Source organism: Bombina bombina, chromosome 1 (assembly GCF_027579735.1).
Source record: "Bombina bombina isolate aBomBom1 chromosome 1, aBomBom1.pri, whole genome shotgun sequence".
NCBI lineage: Eukaryota > Metazoa > Chordata > Amphibia > Anura > Bombinatoridae > Bombina > Bombina bombina.
Window position 1 is genome coordinate 985,183,886 of NC_069499.1, and position 21,759 is coordinate 985,205,644.

At 40.7% G+C, this 21,759-nt stretch overlaps 1 protein-coding gene across 1 annotated transcript in view; it reads left to right on the top strand.

Annotated features, from left to right (window-relative positions):
• The window catches only part of COL20A1 (collagen type XX alpha 1 chain), a 478,350-nt gene that overhangs the window by 170,203 nt on the left and 286,388 nt on the right, over positions 1–21,759 (top strand). Inside the window, exon 16 of the mRNA XM_053708962.1 lies at positions 2,647–2,776. Coding sequence (XP_053564937.1) covers positions 2,647–2,776 — 130 coding nt within the window. The remainder of the gene's footprint in view (positions 1–2,646; positions 2,777–21,759) is intronic.

Genomic DNA, 21,759 nt, shown 5'->3' on the forward strand with positions numbered 1-21,759 from the left:
GGATCCTTAAACGAAGTACCATCTGACGTAGGAATAGTAGTACGTTTAGCAAGGGTAGAAATAGCCCCATCAACTCTAGGGATTTTGTCCCAAAATTCTAATCTGTCAGACGGCACAGGATATAATTGCTTAAAACGTTTAGAAGGAGTAAATGAATTACCCAATTTATCCCATTCTCTGGAAATTACTTCAGAAATAGCACTAGGAACAGGAAAAACTTCTGAAATAACCACAGGAGATTTAAAGACCTTATCTAAACGTTTAGAATTAGTATCAAGAGGACCAGAATCCTCAATTTCTAAAGCAATTAGTACTTCTTTAAGTAAAGAACGAATAAATTCCATTTTAAATAAATATGAAGATTTATCAGCATCAATCTCTGAGACAGAATCCTCTGAACCAGAAGAGTCATCAGAATCAGAATGATGATGTTCATTTAAAAATTCATCTGTATAAAGAGAAGTTTTAAAAGATTTTTTATGTTTACTAGAAGGAGGAATAACAGACATAGCCTTCTTGATGGATTCAGAAACAAAATCTCTTATGTTATCAGGAACATTCTGAACATTAGATGTTGATGGAACTGCAACAGGTAATGGTACATTACTAAAGAAAATATTATCTGCATTAACAAGTTTGTCATGACAATTAATACAAACAACAGCTGGAGGAATAGCTACCAAAAGTTTACAGCAGATACACTTAGCTTTGGTAGTTCCAGCACCAGACAGCGATTTTCCTGAAGTATCTTCTGACTCATATGCAACGTGAGACATCTTGCAATATGTAAGAGAAAAAACAACATATAAAGCAAAATTGATCAAATTCCTTAAATGACAGTTTCAGGAATGGGAAAAAATGCCAATGAACAAGCTTCTAGCAACCAGAAGCAAAGAAAAAATGAGACTTAAATAATGTGGAGACAAAAGCGACGCCCATATTTTTTATTGCCAAATAAGACGCCCACATTATTTGGCGCCTAAATGCTTTTTGGCGCCAAAAATGACGCCACATCCGGAACGCCGACATCTTTGGCGCAAAAGAACGTCAAAATATGACGCAACTTCCGGCGACACGTATGACGCCAAAAAACAGAAAATATTTTTTGCGCCAAAAAAGTCAGCGCCAAGAATGACGCAATAAAATGAAGCATTTTCAGCCCCCGCGAGCCTAACAGCCCACAGGGAAAAAAAGTCAAATTTTTAAGGTAAGAAAAATAATTGATTCAAGTGCATTATCCCAAATATGAAACTGACTGTCTGAAAATAAGGAATGTTGAACATCCTGAGTCAAGGCAAATAAATGTTTGAATACATATATTTAGAACTTTATAAACAAAGTGCCCAACCATAGCTTAGAGTGTCACAGAAAATAAGACTTACTTACCCCAGGACACTCATCTACATGTTTGTAGAAAGCCAAACCAGTACTGAAACGAAAATCAGCAGAGGTAATGGTATATAAATAAGAGTATATCGTCGATCTGAAAAGGGAGGTAAGAGATGAATCTCTACGACCGATAACAGAGAACCTATGAAATAGACCCCGTAGAAGGAGATCACTGCATTCAAAATAGGCAATACTCTCCTCACATCCCTCTGACATTCACTGCACGCTGAGAGGAAAACCGGGCTCCAACCTGCTGCGGAGCGCATATCAACGTAGAATCTAGCACAAACTTACTTCACCACCTCCATAGGAGGCAAAGTTTGTAAAACTGATTTGTGGGTGTGGTGAGGGGTGTATTTATAGGCATTTTAAGGTTTGGGAAACTTTGCCCCTCCTGGTAGGAATGTATATCCCATACGTCACTTGCTCATGGACTCTTGCTAATTACATGAAAGAAATATATATATATATATATATATATATATATATACATATATATATATATATATATATAATTCATGTCAGATTTTAGTGCTCTTGAATAAACACGGTCGACTTAGCGTGTGATTATGGGTGGGGGTTTTTCAGTTTGCACGCTCCATTGAAGTCTATGGGGGAATATGATAATTTCTCATTTTTGCATACAACTGGTTTTTGCTAGCTTGTTAACTTTTTACTTTCAAATCATAATTTGAGTGTAACCGAACATGCTCAAAAAGCCTCCGTCTAGCCAAGTTAACGTGTGAGCGGAAACGCTAAATAGAGCTCCACTCTTAATCTAGCCCTTAATCTGGTTAATTATCTCCATCAATATGAGTAGCATGATTACAAAAGGCTTATTGGCTCCTATTGGTGACTGTTAAAATATCTCCCTACAAGTGAGAGGATTATATCAATGGTCTACCTATCATGCTAAAGCACAAGTGGGATCAGCAGTGCTGTGACAAAATGCTTTTTACATACTATAGATAGATTGGGATCCACCAACATCCTCTGGGAATATTTATTCTATTAGATTGATCTGTGTCTGTCTGTATTTAAGGGCATTTTAACTGATATTAAACGTTACGTTTTGGAGTCCCAACATATTAGGACTATATTAGGAGTTTGAAGTAGGTGCCTAAAGGAGGTCTCTTCTTTTTGTATTTAAATTCCATTAGTGGTTGTTTGTGAAGGTATATACAGTATCTTCACCTACTATTAGCATTTCTACATTAATACCCACTGTTTATAATAATTAATTTAATTATCTTTTAGGTAGAAGTCCCTGGGGGCATCTCATTTATAACCCTGAAGAATCTGACATCTCAGACTCAGTACACAGTCACTGTCAACACCTCACACACTGGACAGAAGACTGTGATCCTAAGAGGGAACATTACAACACGTATGTGGCATCCTAGAGGGATATTCTACAATGGGCTGCCTAATGCAGAAATCATGATTCATTGTCTAGTCCTAGAGTTCTATAAGCATGTGACAGCTGTGAAATTGTCAGTTCATGGGGGTCAACAGGCATGGGGTAGTTACAGTGATCTGTCTTAGAGGTCTATGTATAGGTGTTCAGTCTTTTGGGTTACAAGACAGTGTGTAGCCTGCCGCTGTCTTATCTTAGGGGTCATTTGGCTTGAGCTGCTATACAAGTTTCTATTTTTTTTAAAGATATTTCTTTATTAAACTATAAAATGTACAATGCTCATCATTAATAAACAAGAAATAACAACAAAAAACAACATTTTGATAACAGCAAAGTCCTTTATCACATATAATCAAAAAGTATTAGTTTTCAGGATATCTTCTTCTTATAAATAACTTTGTTCATGCAGTTGAATACCACAGTGTTTAACTACAGATTCCAAAACAGTAGAAGCAACCACAGAGTTTCCGAATTTTAGTGTTCAAACAAAACAATAGATCAAATACCCAACATAAATAACTTTAGTAATAAACATTTTCAATTACACAAGAAGGCATTACTAGGCTAAAACACTTTTAACTGATATACTTTTCTTAAGAAAAAAGAGAGATATGAAAGGCTTGTGATAAAAACAGTAATCATGCTGATGAGGGGCACAATGGTCCAGGCAAACTGTAGACCCGGAACATAGTATCTATTATATTAAAATCTTGCTACATGTTAAATAGGAACATAGTCGTACCCTAGAGGTGGAAATGTCTTATTGATTGCGAGCAAAACAGACTACTTCTATAACTGTGATAAATGAGAGGGGGGAGGAAGGGAGGTAGGAGACCAGGAAGGCACAGCACTCAAACCTTTACTTCAAGAACCATTTAACTATTGTTGGGATTAAACAGGATAGTCTGTCTTCTGACTATGTAATTGTATATACTAACAGCCATGGGAAGCTGGGGTGAAGTCCTTACATGTTGCTGTATTATGCAAGTCACTAGCTGATAAATACACAACTCATTAGCGATAATTACAGAGCTGCTAAATGTCATTTCTTAATATCAGATCCAGTGGGGGAACAGACATATGGTCCTGTGTGTGTCATTCCATCTGTAGGTGTGCAATTATATTGCTTTATTATTATGTTTGCCAAATTGTATACGTTTATGTACTTGAGTATATGGGGCCAATTTATTAAGTGCCGGGCGGACATGATTTGCTTTAGTGAATCATGTCCACCCGGCATCGCTAAATGCTGACAGCATACGCTGTCTGCATTTAACATGGCACAAGTATTTCTGGTGAAATGCTTGTGCAATGCCGCCTCCTGCACATTCGGGGGTGTCAGTCATCTCGATCGTATCTTACAACCGCTGCTTCTTAACTTAAGTTTCCGGTGAGCAGGAAACTACGGGAGTAGATTGCAGCACCCGCTGCTTGGTAAATCTACCCCTATGTGTCTGATTTCTGTTTGTGCATGTGGGTAAAATTTCTAAACAATAGTTTTTATGTTTATTGTAATTATCTGTGTTTATATCTGATTGTGTATGGTTATATTCATGATATGTGAGTGTGTGTCTGAGATAACATGTATCAATGTCAAACTATTTTTGTTACCCAAATTCACAAACACCAGAAACTAAATAAACTCTGGGTTTTTTGATGGCATCATAAATTATATCTATGATCACATTATGGGCTAGATTAGGAGTGGAATTTTATCCCTCTCAGTTTTGCGTTAACTTCGCTAGACGGAGGGTTTTTGCCTGAGTCGAGTAGCGCTTATAATACAAGTTGAAAGCAAAATGTTTTCTCACGAGTATTAACCGGACATGCACAGAAAGCCGAATTTCAAAAATCGTGATCGCGTTAACGTATTTCCCCATAGACTACAATGGAGCACAAAAAGTGGGAAAAAACTAACACCCTTACTCTTGCGCAGACCCGATTGCCTTTTCTCAAGTGCGCTAATCCAACATGAAATATTAATATTTCACATTCCAAAGTTCTTCATATAGCAGAATATGCACTTTATATTAACACATATTTATATATATATATATATATATATATATATATATATATATATATATATATATATGATGTTTTTTTGTTGTAAAATATATATATATATTATTACATATTGGTATAGATATATGCAGATATATATACAGTATATATATATATATATATATATATATATATATATATATAAATATATATATATATATATATATATATATATATATATATATATATATATATATATATATAAAACTATTTCCCATGTGTGAAGAACATTGGAATGTGAAATATTTACATTGAATACATAGTTAAACACTTTATTAAATATGAATATTGCATAAATATGCTTTTACATGTTTTCAGCTATTTGACTGCAAAGGGCTCCAATGCACTTATATGTCTATGTATGTATACATGTTGGCTAGTGTAGGTGTACTAGTTCCCTCACATAATAGACTTCTGTGGAGGAGCACAGTAAATTTCATGTTGGATATTGCTCTAGCGTCTATGGTGCACTACACTGATGGTGGTCAAGTAGTGGAATTCTTTATCTAGTCCTGTGTTATACTATTAATAATAATATATTACTTCAGACCTATCCATGTAAATAGCTGAAGTAATGGATATAGTTAGGCTTTTAAAAACAATTGCAGCAAACAAGGTTATAATGCATTTATAATATTGTCAAACCTACCTAATTAACTAGTTTATTGCAAGTCTCCAGAAATTATTTTACAAGGTGTTTACTGTCCCTTTAAGCCCTATTGTTTGAGGTATGGCTCTCTCTTTTTTTTTATGCAGATGTTTCACGAGGAAAACACAAAAAATATTTAAGACCATATGTGGCTGAATTTTATCCCTTTTATTGAGAGACATAGAACTGTAACATGTTTAATTAAAATTGGATTAAATGTTAAGCTTTTTTAAATAACATTTTGTGGCAATAATTATACCATGAGAACATTTTAATATAAATCCTCTAAAGCTTTAAAGAGAAGAGCATCATCATTACCCAGTCTGATAAGGGATATATATTATAAAACATTTTAGTCAGGCTCAGAATTCTTGGCACCTTTTAAATTATTTTCTTTCTGTATGAAAAACCCAACAGGAATACACTAATTCTTCATGTATGCTAACCCGAGTTATATTAAGGTGCGTTATGTATTTAGTAAATATAAAATATAGAAAAAATATCAATAATTCATCTAAATAATTATTATAGATGAACTAAAATATTATAAAATATCCATAGAATTGTCTATAGGGACAATAATTTAGCACAGTTGCGATATGCAAAGTCCTGAAGTTAGTGTGTGCCGGGTTTTGCTTGCACACAACATTTTACAAGTAATTTGCACGCTAACTGGCGTGAAAAATCTTTACTTCCGGTGGAAATGATCAAACAAAAGCGCTTAATAGCGTGCCACTTGTAATCTGGTCCATAGAGGGTTCTTTAATAAATATATATATATATATATATATATACATACTCCATTACAGCTGTGGGAGTTTGCCTTTTCAGCCAATGAGCTCCTATTCCATGGACAAGTAAAAATTGATCAAACATGCATTTTCTGGTGCTTTTAAAATCTAAATAAAACATTTTTAACCTTGAAGGTAATAATAGACCTCTCTCGCAATATATAAAAAGATTTTATATGGGGGGGCATGTCCAGGCAGCGAGCGAAATGGCTGCAAACATGGCAACTCATAGTGAAGTCTGAGAAATAAGCCACCTATCTTGAGACTATAGCAGCATCCACGCTTAATTTATATCTCTACAAGTGCTCTGAGCTCCAGAGTACTAGATACCTGAATATTGACTGCATTTATGACCTACGGACTCTATTCTGGACTATCAAGATCTTGGCGGGTGACTACTCCTACAGATTTGACCCGGGTTACCCCCCCTGTAACCCGGGTCAAGCTGGTCTACACCAACTGCTATACTCTCTAAGCTTTAAGTTTCCTTTATCATGGAGGACTTACCAAAGCCTGACAATATGGAAGAGCTACATACAGCAATGAGATCTCTACTTAAAGATTTGGAGGCCAAAATGGACAGCAGTTTCAACAGCCTCATTTCTATATGCAAAGAAGTGAGTAACCGGAATGATTACTTATTAACTGCGCACTTACCTAGTCAGGACAAAGTGAACATTTATTCACCAGCTCAGAGCGAGGTCCTGACACAGAGAACGATTGAGTATGGGGAAATAGAGGGAGCCTGTCTTGTCCGGCAATACAGAGAAGAGGTGAACAGCAAGCAGACCCTGCTGCATATATCGATACAGCCTGATTTGATCAAGCCCTCTGCTGATGATGGGGAGGATGCGGCCAGCCTCCTCAGTTGTTGTAAAATTCCGACACCACTTGCAGATTGGTCTAAGAATGACATGCAATTTACAGGATCGACAAACATGGACACCTCGGCTTCATGGATTAGAGGAACCAGATCAGAGGTGCCTGCAACATCAGATGGTATCCCACGCCGGATCTATAACGCCCTGCTTATAAAAGAAGCCCCATACCTTTTATTTACACTCAGGAGGCAGCATATGGAACCAGGGGACAGTTTATTGCAGTATTTGCTGGACATTCAACCTAAACTTTCTTGGTCCTAGAAGTCAATTATGGGATGAAATTTGCCCAACCACATTACTGTATTACATAATTCTATATATGAAAGAACCTAGCTTGTCTCCGACAAACCTAGAGACTGGCCTATTACTAATGATTTATTTTACTTTACAATTCCATTTTAGAACAGATATAGGGAGGTCCATACAACCCATATTGTTAACATGTATTCCTCTTTATTAGTTATCTATAGTATGTATGTGTTTGATGTTGGAGTCCTGTAAGTTACAGACCAGTAGCTTATAAACACAAAAATGCAAATATAATATTACTGTAAGTTCTATCTCACTTTAATTGCATATTCCTACAGTATGTTTCTCACAACCTATAGATAGCTCCAAAGCTAACATAATGAGTTGGATATAGATTAAGAGGTATAAATTGCATTAGCCTGAATTTTTTAAATTCTTTTTCCTGTTTGACAGTTCAGAGTCCTACTGGGTTGACTTGAGAGACATATAGAGTATTTACAATGTGCTTATATACACAGGAATAATAAGTGCATTTAAATTAAAATTTCTAGCTTATCATATTTATGCCTTGATATGTACTATGTAACTCCTAACCGACTCTGAAGTTAATCTAGGTTTAACTCTCTTCCCCACCTCATATATTATGAAGCTGGTTAATATACATGATTATAATTTTAATCAAGCTATATGGGACTTACTTAGATTAAAACCCCATTGTTAATACTCTATGTACATACTGTTATTATAGTGACATAAGTTTGTTTGTTAGGTTTGATCCTTTTGAGTTTTTTGAATTGGTCAGCTCCCTATATTCTCCAACACTAATCAGTATTCACCTGATTATGGATTTAACATTTGCTTGTTCTCTAAACCTTTTTTTATATATACTAGTCCTAAAGCCTGTGTACACAGGCCATTTTTGGGAGTACAGCGGTTCCACCCCTTGCTCTCTCCCCCCTCTCTCTTGCTCTCTCCCCCCTCTCTCTTGCTCTCTCTCGCTCTCTCTTGCTCTCTCTCCCCCCTTTCTTTTGCTCTCTCTCTCCCCCTTTCTTTTGCTCTCTCTCTCTTCCCCCCTTTCTTTTGCTCTCTCTCTCTTCCCCCCTTTCTTTTGCTCTCTCTCCCCCTTTCTTTTGCTCTCTCTCTCCCCCCTTTCTTTTGCTCTCTCTCTCCCCCCTTTCTTTTGCTCTCTCTCTCCCCCTTTCTTTTGCTCTCTCTCTCCCCCTTTCTTTTGCTCTCTCTCTCTCCCCCCTTTCTTTTGCTCTCTCTCTCCCCCCTTTCTTTTGCTTTCTCTCTCTCCCCTTTCTTTTGCTCTCTATCTCTCCCCTTTCTTTTGCTCTCTCTCTCCCCTTTCTTTTGCTCTATCTCTCTCCCTTTTCTTTTGCTCTCTCTCTCTCTCCCCTTTCTTTTGCTCTCTCTGTCCCCTTTCTTTTGCGCTCTCTCTCTCTCTCCCCCTTTCTTTTACTCTCTCTCTCTCCCCTTTCTTTTGCTCTCTATCTCCCGTTTCTTTTGCTCTCTCTCTCTCTCCCCTTTCTTTTGTTCTCTCTCTCTCTGCCCTTTCTTTTGTCCTTTTACTGTCTCCCTCCCCTCTCTTTTGCTCTCCCTACCCCCTCTCTTTTGCTGTCTCCCTCCCCCCTCTATTTTGCTTTCTCCCTCCCCCCTCTCTTTTGCTGTCTCCCTCCCCCCTCTCTTTTGCTGTCTCCCTCCCCCCTCTCTTTTGCTGTCTCCCTCCCCCCTCTCTTTTGCTGTCTCCCTCCCCCTCTCTTTTGCTGTCTCCCTCCCCTCTCTCTTTTGCTTTCTCTCCCCCTCTCTTTTGCTGTCTCCCTCCCCTCTCTTTTGCTGTCTCCCTCCCCCCTCTCTTTTGCTGTCTCCCTCCCCCCTCTCTTTTGCTGTCTCCCTCCCCCCTCTCTTTTGCTGTCTCCCTCCCCCCTCTCTTTTGCTGTCTCCCTCCCCCTCTCTTTTGTTCTCTCTCTCTCTCTGCCCTTTCTTTTGTCCTTTTACTGTTTCCCTCCCCTCTCTTTTGCTGTTTCCCTCCCCTCTCTTTTGCTCTCCCTACCCCCTCTCTTTTGCTGTCTCCCTCCCCCCTCTCTTTTGCTGTCTCCCTCCCCCCTCTCTTTTGCTGTCTCCCTCCCCCCTCTCTTTTGCTGTCTCCCTCCCCCTCTCTTTTGCTGTCTCCTTCCCCCCCTCTCTTTTGTGGTCTCCCTCCCCTCTCTTTTGCTGTCTCCCTCCCCCTCTCTTTTGCTGTCTCCCTCCCCCCTCTCTTTTGCTGTCTCCCTCCCCCCTCTCTTTTGCTGTCTCCCTCACCCCTCTCTTTTGCTTTCTCCCTCCCCCCTCTCTTTTGCTGTCTCCCTCACCCCTCTCTTTTGCTTTCTCTCTCTCCCCTTTCTTTTGCTCTATCTCTCTCCCTTTTCTTTTGCTCTCTCTCTCTCTCCCCTTTCTTTTGCTCTCTCTGTCCCCTTTCTTTTGCGCTCTCTCTCTCTCTCCCCCTTTCTTTTACTCTCTCTCTCTCCCCTTTCTTTTGCTCTCTATCTCCCGTTTCTTTTGCTCTCTCTCTCTCTCCCCTTTCTTTTGTTCTCTCTCTCTCTGCCCTTTCTTTTGTCCTTTTACTGTCTCCCTCCCCTCTCTTTTGCTCTCCCTACCCCCTCTCTTTTGCTGTCTCCCTCCCCCCTCTATTTTGCTTTCTCCCTCCCCCCTCTCTTTTGCTGTCTCCCTCCCCCCTCTCTTTTGCTGTCTCCCTCCCCCCTCTCTTTTGCTGTCTCCCTCCCCTCTCTCTTTTGCTTTCTCTCCCCCTCTCTTTTGCTGTCTCCCTCCCCTCTCTTTTGCTGTCTCCCTCCCCCCTCTCTTTTGCTGTCTCCCTCCCCCCTCTCTTTTGCTGTCTCCCTCCCCCCTCTCTTTTGCTGTCTCCCTCCCCCCTCTCTTTTGCTGTCTCCCTCCCCCTCTCTTTTGTTCTCTCTCTCTCTCTGCCCTTTCTTTTGTCCTTTTACTGTTTCCCTCCCCTCTCTTTTGCTGTTTCCCTCCCCTCTCTTTTGCTCTCCCTACCCCCTCTCTTTTGCTGTCTCCCTCCCCCCTCTCTTTTGCTGTCTCCCTCCCCCCTCTCTTTTGCTGTCTCCCTCCCCCCTCTCTTTTGCTGTCTCCCTCCCCCTCTCTTTTGCTGTCTCCCCCCCCCCCTCTCTTTTGCGGTCTCCCTCCCCTCTCTTTTGCTGTCTCCCTCCCCCTCTCTTTTGCTGTCTCCCTCCCCCCTCTCTTTTGCTGTCTCCCTCCCCCCTCTCTTTTGCTGTCTCCCTCACCCCTCTCTTTTGCTTTCTCTCCCCCTCTCTTTTGCTGTCTCCCTCCCCTCTCGTTTGCTGTCTCCCTCCCCCCTCTCTTTTGCTGTCTCCCTCCCCCCTCTCTTTTGCTGTCTCCCTCCCCCCTCTCTTTTGCTGTCTCCCTCCCCCCTCTCTTTTGCTGTCTCCCTCCCCCTCTCTTTTGCTGTCTCCCTCCCCCTCTCTTTTGCTGTCTCCCTCCCCCCTCTCTTTTGCTGTCTCCCTCCCCCTCTCTTTTGCTGTCTCCCTCCCCCCTCTCTTTTGCTGTCTCCCTCCCCCCTCTCTTTTGCTGTCTCCCTCCCCCCTCTCTTTTGCTGTCTCCCTCCCCCCTCTCTTTTGCTGTCTTACTCCCCCTCTCTTTTGCTGTCTCCCTCCCCCCTCTCTTTTGCTGTCTACCTCCCCCTCTCTTTTGCTGTCTCCCTCCCCCCTCTCTTTTGCTGTCTCCCTCCCCCCTCTCTTTTGCTGTCTCCCTCCCCCCTCTCTTTTGCTGTCTCCCTCCCCCCTCTCTTTTGCCGTCTCCCTCCCCCCTCTCTTTTGCTGTCTTACTCCCCCTCTCTTTTGCTGTCTCTATCCCCCCTCTCTTTTGCTGTCTTACTCCCCCACTCTTTTGCTGTCTCCCTCTCCCCTCTCTTTTGCTGTCTCCCTCCCCCCTCTCTTTTGCTGTCTCCCTCCCCCCTCTCTTTTGCCGTCTCCCTCCCCCCTCTCTTTTGCCGTCTCCCTCCCCCTCTCATTTGCTGTCTCCCTCTCCCCTCTCTTTTGCTGTCTCCCTCCCCCCTCTCTTTTGCTGTCTCCCTCCCCCCTCTCTTTTGCCATCTCCCTCCCCCCTCTCTTTTGCTGTCTTACTCCCCCTCTCATTTGCTGTCTCCCTCCCCCCTCTCTTTTGCTCTCTCCCCCCCCTCTTTTGCTCTCCCTCTCTATCCCCCCTCTTTTGAGCCATCTCTCCCATCCGCACGGCCTGCCTGGCCCCACCCATGTCATGCACGGCCACGCCCACATCACCCCCGGCAAACCCTGTTCTCGTGGTGGACACAGCTGATGCAGAGAGATGCCTCGCGACAGCCAGACCCGTTCCTCGCGCAAGCCCTGCACAGCTGATCCAGAAGAGAGGTGCTTCAAGCTGATACTCACGCGCCTCCAGGTCTGGTGCCAGCTGTCTCACGCGCTGCTGCACAGCTGATGCAGAGTGATGCCTGGCGACAGCCAGACCCGTTCCTCACGCAAATCCTGCACAGCTGATCCAGCTGTCTCATGCGCTGCTGCCTAAGGCCAGGTATGGTGCCAGCTGTCAATCTAAGGCCAGTTGTGTTTGTCCTACTGCACATGAGAGCTTCGGACAAACACAGTTGGCCTTTTATAGTATAGGATGTGGCTCTTCCCTCACTGATATTAACTAAAACTAGTTTGCATATAACTTGCATTATATACAACCATACAGATCAATGTGACTTTCTTATAATAATTACTATGATAGCTAGCTATGATCCATTTTTATGCAAACACAGGCTTTGCTCATAACTTCATTATCTATAGATTCTCATATTCCTCCCCGAGTAAATTTGATTTATTGCTCTACATCAGGAACAGACAATATATTTATATTCTTATACATATTTTCACTTGTTTTATCAGTAGCTAATTTCCCACTATTCTTTTATTATTGTTATCATTTAGAATATCAGTTTCTAATTTATATTAATAAGAACCTTCCCTATGCAACATCTTTCTAATTAGGGTATTAGAGTGACCCTGTCCATCATAGGAGGTTTCCCAGACAAAAATTAAACATATTTTCACTTGCTCTATTAGTAGCTAATTTCCCATTATTCTTTTATTGTTGCTATCATTTAGAATATCATTTGCTAACGTATATTAAACATATAGGTCCAAAAGTGACCACTCCAATTGCTAATTTTCCTCCTCTAGAACTTGTTAGTTTTGGTAGGTACACAAGTTGCATCCAGTTTCAAGTGAGGAAACACATTAAAGGGACACTGAACCCAAATTTTTTCTTTCGTGATTCAGATAGCGCATTCAATTTTAAGCAACTTTCTAATTTACTCCTATTATCAAATTTTCTTCATTCTCTTGGTATCTTTATTTGAAATGCAAGAATGTAAGTTTAGCTGCCGACCCATTTTTGGTGAACAACCTGGGTTGTCCTTGCTGATTGGTGGATAAATTCGTTCACCAATAAAAAAGTGCTAACCAGAGTGTTAAACCAAAAAAAAGCTTAGATGCCTTCTTTTTCAAATAAACATAGCAAGATAACGAAGAAAAATTGATAATAGGAGTAAATGAGAAAGTTGCTTAAAATTGCATGCTCTGGCATGCCCTGAGATTGCACTCTCACGTCATGGTGGAGGAGGAGCAAGTAACTGCTGCTGTGCTCCCTACTCCAGTCCCAACGGCTAACTTCTTCGTGCCCTACCCCAAAATAGGGGTTGCTACAGGGATACACAGCTACAGCGTTCTGGGAACCTAACAGTGCCTCTCCATCGCACTGTTCCTTTTACAAGCCCTGGTGGACCTGGCTACGTTATTGGGATCAGCCCATCAGCTATCTACAGGAAAGCCATACCTAATATCACCTTAAAAACCTCCCGTGCTATCTCCCTCTTTACCCTCTCTTGGAGCCCCTATGAAACCTGAGCCATAAGGAGCAAAGACTTTACAAACGTTTCCCGCTCCCCCCCTCCCCCCTTTGGGACTCTCTGCTTTTTGACTGCAAGGCTCCTCTCTGTTTGGCCGCACCTGTATCTACCTCTACGTCTCCCTGGGGGACTGTGCTGGACGGCGGTGAGTTGCCACTCAGCTGACCTGTTGGCATTTTCTGCCTCGCTGCCTGCTGAGGACCCGGATCCGTCCCCCTGTCATAGACTCCCCCCTCTCCCACCGGTGCTGCGAGAGAGGGGGTGAGCGTTTGGCTGGCGTTTTGCGGCGGGATCGCCTGCAGCCTGGTCTGCGGTCCTGCTTCTTCCCTGGCTCTGGAACCGGTGCCTCTCAGTCCTCTCCCACCGGTGCTGCGAGAGAGGAGGAGGGGTTGTGGATGGTGCGCCGAGCCTGTGCAGTGGCGAGAAGGATAGGTGAAAGACGGCTGCATCACACGGATCATCGCCCTTAGGGGCCTCGACCTACATCACCCGGTGGTGAGCTGAAGGAGGTCGGTGAAGGGTAAGCCCTGCATTTACTGTGCCTGATGTTACCTGCCCATTTGAGGAGGGGGGTCAATTCTGGACCTTAATTTGTATTTGTGAACTCTTGGGGGATAATCATATATCAGCACCCACTGCCTAACTGTTAACAAAATACCCCCATTTCAGTATAACTTTTTATTATGGCCTGTTCCTTAAGAGCTGCACCTTAATTCATAAGGAGGTCGTACAGGGGCCACAGGGGCAGAGTGGTTTGAGAGGAGAAGGGGTAAAGAGAACATCAACTGGCCACATAAGGAAGGAAAAAGGGAATAGGCGTGAGGAAGGGAAAAAGGAGTGGGAAGAAAACACGGTATTAAAATTATAAAAGACCAAATATAACGCCAAGAGACGGCAGGACTATACCATTATCCTCACTTATTGCTTACTAAGGCCTAGATTTAGAGTTTGGCGTTAGCCGTGAAAACCAGCGTTAGAGGCTCCTAACGCTGGTTTTAGGCTACCGCCGGTATTTGGAGTCACTCAAAATAGGGTCTAACGCTCACTTTTCAGCCGCAACTTTTCCATACCGCAGATCCCCTTACGTCAATTGCGTATCCTATCTTTTCAATGGGATTTTTCTAACTCCGGTATTTAGAGTCGTTTCTGAAGTGAGCGTTAGACATCTAACGACAAAACTCCAGCCGCAGGAAAAAAGTCAGTAGTTAAGAGCTTTCTGGGCTAACGCCGGTTTATAAAGCTCTTAACTACTGTGCTCTAAAGTACACTAACACCCATAAACTACCTATGTACCCCTAAACCGAGGTCCCCCCACATCGCCGACACTCGAATAATTTTTTTTAACCCCTAATCTGCCGACCGCCACCTACGTTATCCTTATGTACCCCTAATCTGCTGCCCCTAACACCGCCGACCCCTGTATTATATTTATTAACCCCTAACCTGCCCCCCACAACATCGCCTCCACCTACCTACACTTATTAACCCCTAATCTGCCGACCGCAAAGCACCGCCACCTACGTTATCCTTATGTACCCCTAATCTGCTGCCCCTAACACCGCCGACCCCTGTATTATATTTATTAACCCCTAATCTGCCCCCCTCAACGTCGCCTCCACATGCCTACACTTATTAACCCCTAATCTGCCGACCGGACCTGAGCGCTACTATAATAAAGTTATTAACCCCTAACCCTATAATAAATAGTATTAACCCCTAATCTGCCCTCCCTAACATCGCCGACACCTAACTTCAATTATTAACCCCTAATCTGCCGACTGGAGCTCACCGCTATTCTAATAAATGTATTAACCCCTAAAGCTAAGTCTAACCCTAACACTAACACCCCCCTAAGTTAAATATCATTTTTATCTAACGAAATAAATTAACTCTTATTAAATAAATTATTCCTATTTAAAGCTAAATACTTACCTGTAAAATAAATCCTAATATAGCTACAATATAAATTATATTTATATTATAGCTATTTTAGGATTAATATTTATTTTACAGGTAACTTTGTATTTATTTTAACCAGGTACAATAGCTATTAAACAGTTAAGAACTATTTAATAGCTAAAATAGTTAAAATAATTACAAATTTACCTGTAAAAGAAATCCTAACCTAAGTTACAATTAAAACTAACACTATACTATCAATAAATTAATTAAATAAACTACCTACAATTACCTACAATTAACCTAACACTACACTATAAATAAATTAATTAAATACAATTCCTACAAATAAATACAATTAAATAAACTTGCTAAAGTACAAAAAATAAAAAAGAACTAAGTTACAAAAAATAAAAAAATATTTACAAACATCAGAAAAATATTACAACAATTTTAAACTAATTACACCTACTCTAAGCCCCCTAATAAAATAACAAAATGCCCTACGCTATTCTAAATAACTAAAGTTCAAAGCTCTTTTACCTTACCAGCCCTGAACAGGGCCCTTTGCGGGGCATGCCCCAAGAAGTTCAGCTCTTTTGCCTTTTAAAGAAAACATACAATACCCAAGCCCCCCAACATTACAACCCACCACCCACATACCCCTAATCTAACCCAAACCCCCCTTAAATAAACCTAACACTAAGCCCCTGAAGATCTTCCTACCTTGTCTTCACCATACCAGGTTCACCGATCCGTCCTGAAGAGCTCCTCCGATGGCCTAATCCAAGCCCAAGCGGGGGGCTGAAGAGGTCCATGATCCGGATGAAGTCTTCATCCAAGCGGGAGCTGAAGAGGTCCATGATCCGGATGAAGTCTTCTATCAACGGCATCTTCAATCTTCTTTCTTCCGGATCCATCTTGCAGACCTCCGACGCGGAACATCCTGCTGGCATTCTATTGGCTGATCGGAACAGCCAATAGATTGCGAGCTCAATCTGATTGGCTGATTGAATCAGCCAATCGGATTGAACTTGAATCTGATTGGCTGATTCCATCAGCCAATTAGAATTTTCCTACCTTAATTCCGATTGGCTGATAGAATCCTATCAGCCAATCGGAATTCGAGGGACGCCATCTTGGATGACGTCCCTTAAAGGAACCGTCATTCGTCGTTAGTCCGTCGGGCCAGCAGGATGTTCCGCGTCGGAGGTCTGCAAGATGGATCCGGAAGAAAGAAGATTGAAGATGCCGTTGATAGAAGACTTCATCCGGATCATGGACCTCTTCAGCTCCCGCTTGGATGAAGACTTCATCCGGATCATGGACCTCTTCAGCCCCCCGCTTGGGCTTGGATTAGGACATCGGAGGAGCTCTTCAGGACGGATCGGTGAACCTGGTATGGTGAAGACAAGGTAGGAAGATCTTCAGGGGCTTAGTGTTAGGTTTATTTAAGGGGGGTTTGGGTTAGATTAGGGGTATGTGGGTGGTGGGTTGTAATGTTGGGGGGCTTGGGTATTGTATGTTTTCTTTAAAAGGCAAAAGAGCTGAACTTCTTGGGGCATGCCCCGCAAAGGGCCCTGTTCAGGGCTGGTAAGGTAAAAGAGCTTTGAACTTTAGTTATTTAGAATAGGGTAGGGCATTTTGTTATTTTGGGGGGCTTTGTTATTTTATTAGGGGGCTTAGAGTAGGTGTAATTAGTTTAAAATTGTTGTAATATTTTTCTGATGTTTGTAAATATTTTTTTATTTTTTGTAACTTAGTTCTTTTTTATTTTTTGTACTTTAGCAAGTTTATTTAATTGTATTTATTTGTAGGAATTGTATTTAATTAATTTATTGATAGTGTAGTGTTAGGTTAATTGTAGGTAGTTTATTTAATTAATTTATTGATAGTATAGTGTTAGTTTTAATTGTAACTTAGGTTAGGATTTCTTTTACAGGTAAATTTGTAATTATTTTAACTATTTTAGCTATTAAATAGTTCTTAACTATTTAATAGCTATTGTACCTGGTTAAAATAAATACAAAGTTACCTGTAAAATAAATATTAATCCTAAAATAGCTATAATATAATTATAATTTATATTGTAGCTATATTAGGATTTATTTTACAGGTAATTATTTAGATTTAAATAGGAATAATTTTTTTAATAAGAGATAATTAATTTCGTTAGATTAAAATTATATTTAATTTAGGGGGGTGTTAGTGTTAGGGTTAGACTTAGCTTTAGGGGTTAATACATTTATTAGAATAGCGGTGAGCTCCGGTCGGCAGATTAGGGGTTAATAATTGAAGTTAGGTGTCGGCGATGTTAGGGAGGGCAGATTAGGGGTTAATACTATTTATTATAGGGTTAGTGAGGCGGATTAGGGGTTAATAACTTTATTATAGTAGCGCTCAGGTCCGCTCGGCAGATTAGGGGTTAATAAGTGTAGGCAGGTGGAGGCGATGTTGTGGGGGGCAGATTAGGGGTTAATAAATATAATATAGGGGTCGGCGATGTTAGGGCAGCAGATTAGGGGTACATAAGGATAATGTAAGTAGCGGCGGATTACGGAGCGGCAGATTAGGGGTTAATAATAATATACAGGGGTCAGCGATAGCGGGGGCGGCAGATTAGGGGTTAATAAGTGTAAGGTTAGGGGTGTTTAGACTCGGGGTACATGTTAGAGTGTTAAGTGCAGACGTAGGAAGGGTTACCGCATAGCAAACAATGGGGCTGCGTTAGGAGCTGAACGCGTCTTTTTTGCAGGTGTTAGGTTTTTTTTCAGCTCAAACAGCCCCATTGTTTCCTATGGGGGAATCGTGCACGAGCACGTTTTTGAGGCTGGCCGCGTCCGTAAGCAACTCTGGTATCGAGAGTTGAAGCTGCGTTAAAAATGCTCTACGCTCCTTTTTTGGAGCCTAACGCAGCCTTTATGTGGACTCTCAATACCAGAGTTATTTTTATGGTGCGGCCAGAAAAAAGCCGGCGTTAGTTTTTCGGGTCGTTACCGACAAAACTCCAAATCTAGCCGTAAATGTTTATCCTGCACAGCATGGCTGAATTATCTCTGTGTCTACAGCTCTAAAAATTGCATCTCCTGGAAAAAGTATTTTTTTTAATTTATTTATTTATTTTTTGTAACTTTTGCTGAACTGAACATTTTGTATGTTAAAAGCAGTTTTTCTTTTTTTCCCTTCCCTTTCAGGAAGCTAAATTCTTAAGCTGTCTAAAAACATTGTAATATCAAATGTTATATTGTTTCTCTTTTTTCAGATAGGTGCGCCTACTGTTACATCATACGAAGGGGAACTTAGTCCTTCCTTCCCTCTTTTGGAGTTAGTTTGTTTTGTTTCTTTTTTCCACTCCCTCTTTTAGGGATAAATCCAGAAAGTTAGGATAATACTGTATATTTAAAATTGTTGTATTGTGGGAGGTTAAAGCACTGCAATCCTCAAGTAGCATAGAAACGGTACACTGCTAGAGATTTACAATCTCCCTCCTCTCTTAGCTATTGATACCCATGGGTGTGTCTTCTCTACTCAGGGATACCCTGTATATCATACAAGTCCTAATGGATACAATCTAGGTTTTTCTTTGCTAATTGGATAGCTTTAAGAATTTATTGTAATTGGGTATATATAATACCTGCCAACTTTTTCTTTTTTTTTTTTTCCATATATAAGACTAAATACCTCTCTGAATTCAGCGCCTCTTTACTATTAAATAGTAAGTTTAACTAACAAATCTCCTGTGCCTAGAGGAACCCATATATCTGCAGAACACAGGTGCGCTTAGTGTTTCATTGTATTAAGGGGTATTTAGCCCTTCTTTCCCTCTTTTGGAGTTAATTTGTTCTGTTTCTTTTTTCCACTCCCTTTACTAGGGATAAATCCAGAAAGTCAGGATAATAATGTATATTTAAAATTTCTGTATTGTGGGAGGTTAAAGCACAGCTATCCTCAAGTAGTATAGAAGCAGTGTACTAATAGAGAACTACAATCTCACTTTTCTCTTAGCTATTGATACTCATGGTTGTGTCTTCTCTACTCAGGGATACTCTGTATATCATACAAGTCTTAATTGATACAATCTAGGCTTCTCTTTGTTAACTGGACATCTTTAAAGGGACAGTAAACCTTAAAAATAATGTTATATAATTCTGCACATAGTCACAGGAGCGATCTGCACTTAGTCTTATGGCGCGGTCGGGCCGGGCTGTGACTATACAGCTGGCCCGATGCGCTGACTAAATATAACAGACCCGCTTAGCAGAGAGCGGGTCTGTAAAAGCACCATATTTTTAACAAATTAAAAGGTAAAAAACGCATTTATAGCTATAGCACCTAAATAATGTTATATAATTCTGCACTATGTGCAGAATTATATAACATTATTTTTAAGGTTTACTGTCCCTTTAAGAATTTATTGTAATTGTGTATATATAATACTTGCTACCTTGTTTTCTCATATACAAGACTAAATGCCTCTCTGAATTTAGCGTTTTCTTACTATTAAATAGTAAGTTTACTAACAAATCGCCTGTGCTTAGAGGAACCTATATATCTGCAGAACACAGATACCCTTAATTTCGGGCTAGAATAAACTGCCCCAGTGCCTCTTGTTGTAGGCATTTAGGGTTTTTTTTTTGTTTGTTTTTGTTTTTTCATTGAAACAACTGATCTCTGGTCCTCAATGCATAAAGGGGAATTTTTACAAATTCTGTTCTGACTAGGCTATCTTTCTTTGCACGTATTCTTATTTTTCACTCCCTCACAGTGCACAAGAAGGGAAACCTTCCCTTCAACCCTTATCTGAGAGTATTTCCCTCTTTCTCTTAAATATAATATTCTTCACTGGGGCTCCATTACCCCCTATTAATAACTCACGAGTACTTCACCCTTTCATTCACGTTTCACTTCACTATTGGGATCTCCCCTCTCAGGAATCTTTAAACAACGTTACTATATATGAACAAATATTTACACAGGCACTCTAAAACTTCTCCTTTAGCCATGACAGGGAGACAAAAGGAGAAAAAAAAATCTTTCCTCGAAACTTCATCTGACATACATCCATCTACCTCACCCCTTCCAGCTTCCTCAGAGCAGTTAGACATTCACTCATTAGTATCTAAAATTTCAGAAGCGCAATTTGATCTATTGAAAAAGGAAATTAAACAAGAAATTGCTTCCCTATCTAATGAGGTAAAACAGTTTGCCTGCAGAATATCTGAAACTGAACAAAGAATCTCTGATCTAGAAGATCTGACTGCTAACTATAAAACTAACCTTGAATCTACAAATAATACGCTTCTGAGAATGCAAAATAAAATTGATGATTTATAGGACAGATCAAGAAGGAACAACTTCAGGATCATAGGGGTGCCTGAGGAGAGGCAATTTGAAGACATAGATAAATGAATAACTGCTACACTGCCCCGGTTACTGCAGATATTGGAACCTCATTCACCCATTATTATAGAAAGAGCTCACAGGATAGGTCCAGCCGACACACAAAGAAGTAATTCCTGGCCTAGACCCATTATTGTAAAATTTTTAAATTTTCAACATAAGGCTATGCTACTTCAGGCTTTTCGTAAACGGCAACCCATCTTCTTAAATGAGGCAAAAATCTATCTCTTTCAAGATTATTCAGCAGGTACAGCCACCAAAAGGAGGGACCTAGCCCCACACTGTACAAATTTCATAAAAAAAGGGGTCCAAGCAACCTTGCTGTATCCGGCCAGGTTGAAACTTTATATTGATGGACAGGTACATTTTTTTGAAACAGCACAAGATGCAGCCAAATGTTATGCTAAATCCTTTCCCCAGGGTAAGGATTAAAAGGAGTTGAATAACAAAAAAGAGATATTTTGTAGAGAGACTTAGATGAGCAAAATGAAAGTATACGGGCTGGACGAGGATAAATCCCACCTGGGTGTTTTTTCTAAAAGGGATTATAGGTTAAATTATTCCTTCTCCCCCCCCCCTTCCCTTTTTTTTTTTATTTTTTTTTTTTTTTTTTTTTTCCATTCTCTTCCTCCCTCCCCTGTTTTCTACTCTCTTGCATTAAAAAAAAATGGCTGTGGGGGGCAATCTTAAAATGACCTCATGGAACATTGGAGGCCTTACTTCTCCTATTAAACGGAAGGCAATACTCCTTCAATTAAAAAAAAATAATACTGACTTAGCTTTCCTACAGGAAACACACTTAAAACCTGAAGAAGTCTTAAAACTTAAATCCTCCTGGGTCAAAGAAGTTTTTTTCTCCTCCACTGCAGAAAGAAAGAGTGGGGTCGCGATCCTCTTGGGGAAGAAACTCCTCTACGAAGTCATCCAAGTAGACACAGACCAAGAGGGAAGATATCTAATGGTAAAAATTAAAATTTCTAAAGTACTATACACACTATGCAATGTATACGCCCCAAACGTTTTCAATCTTCCCTTTTGGGAAACATTGCAAAACAGGCTTCTTTCATTTG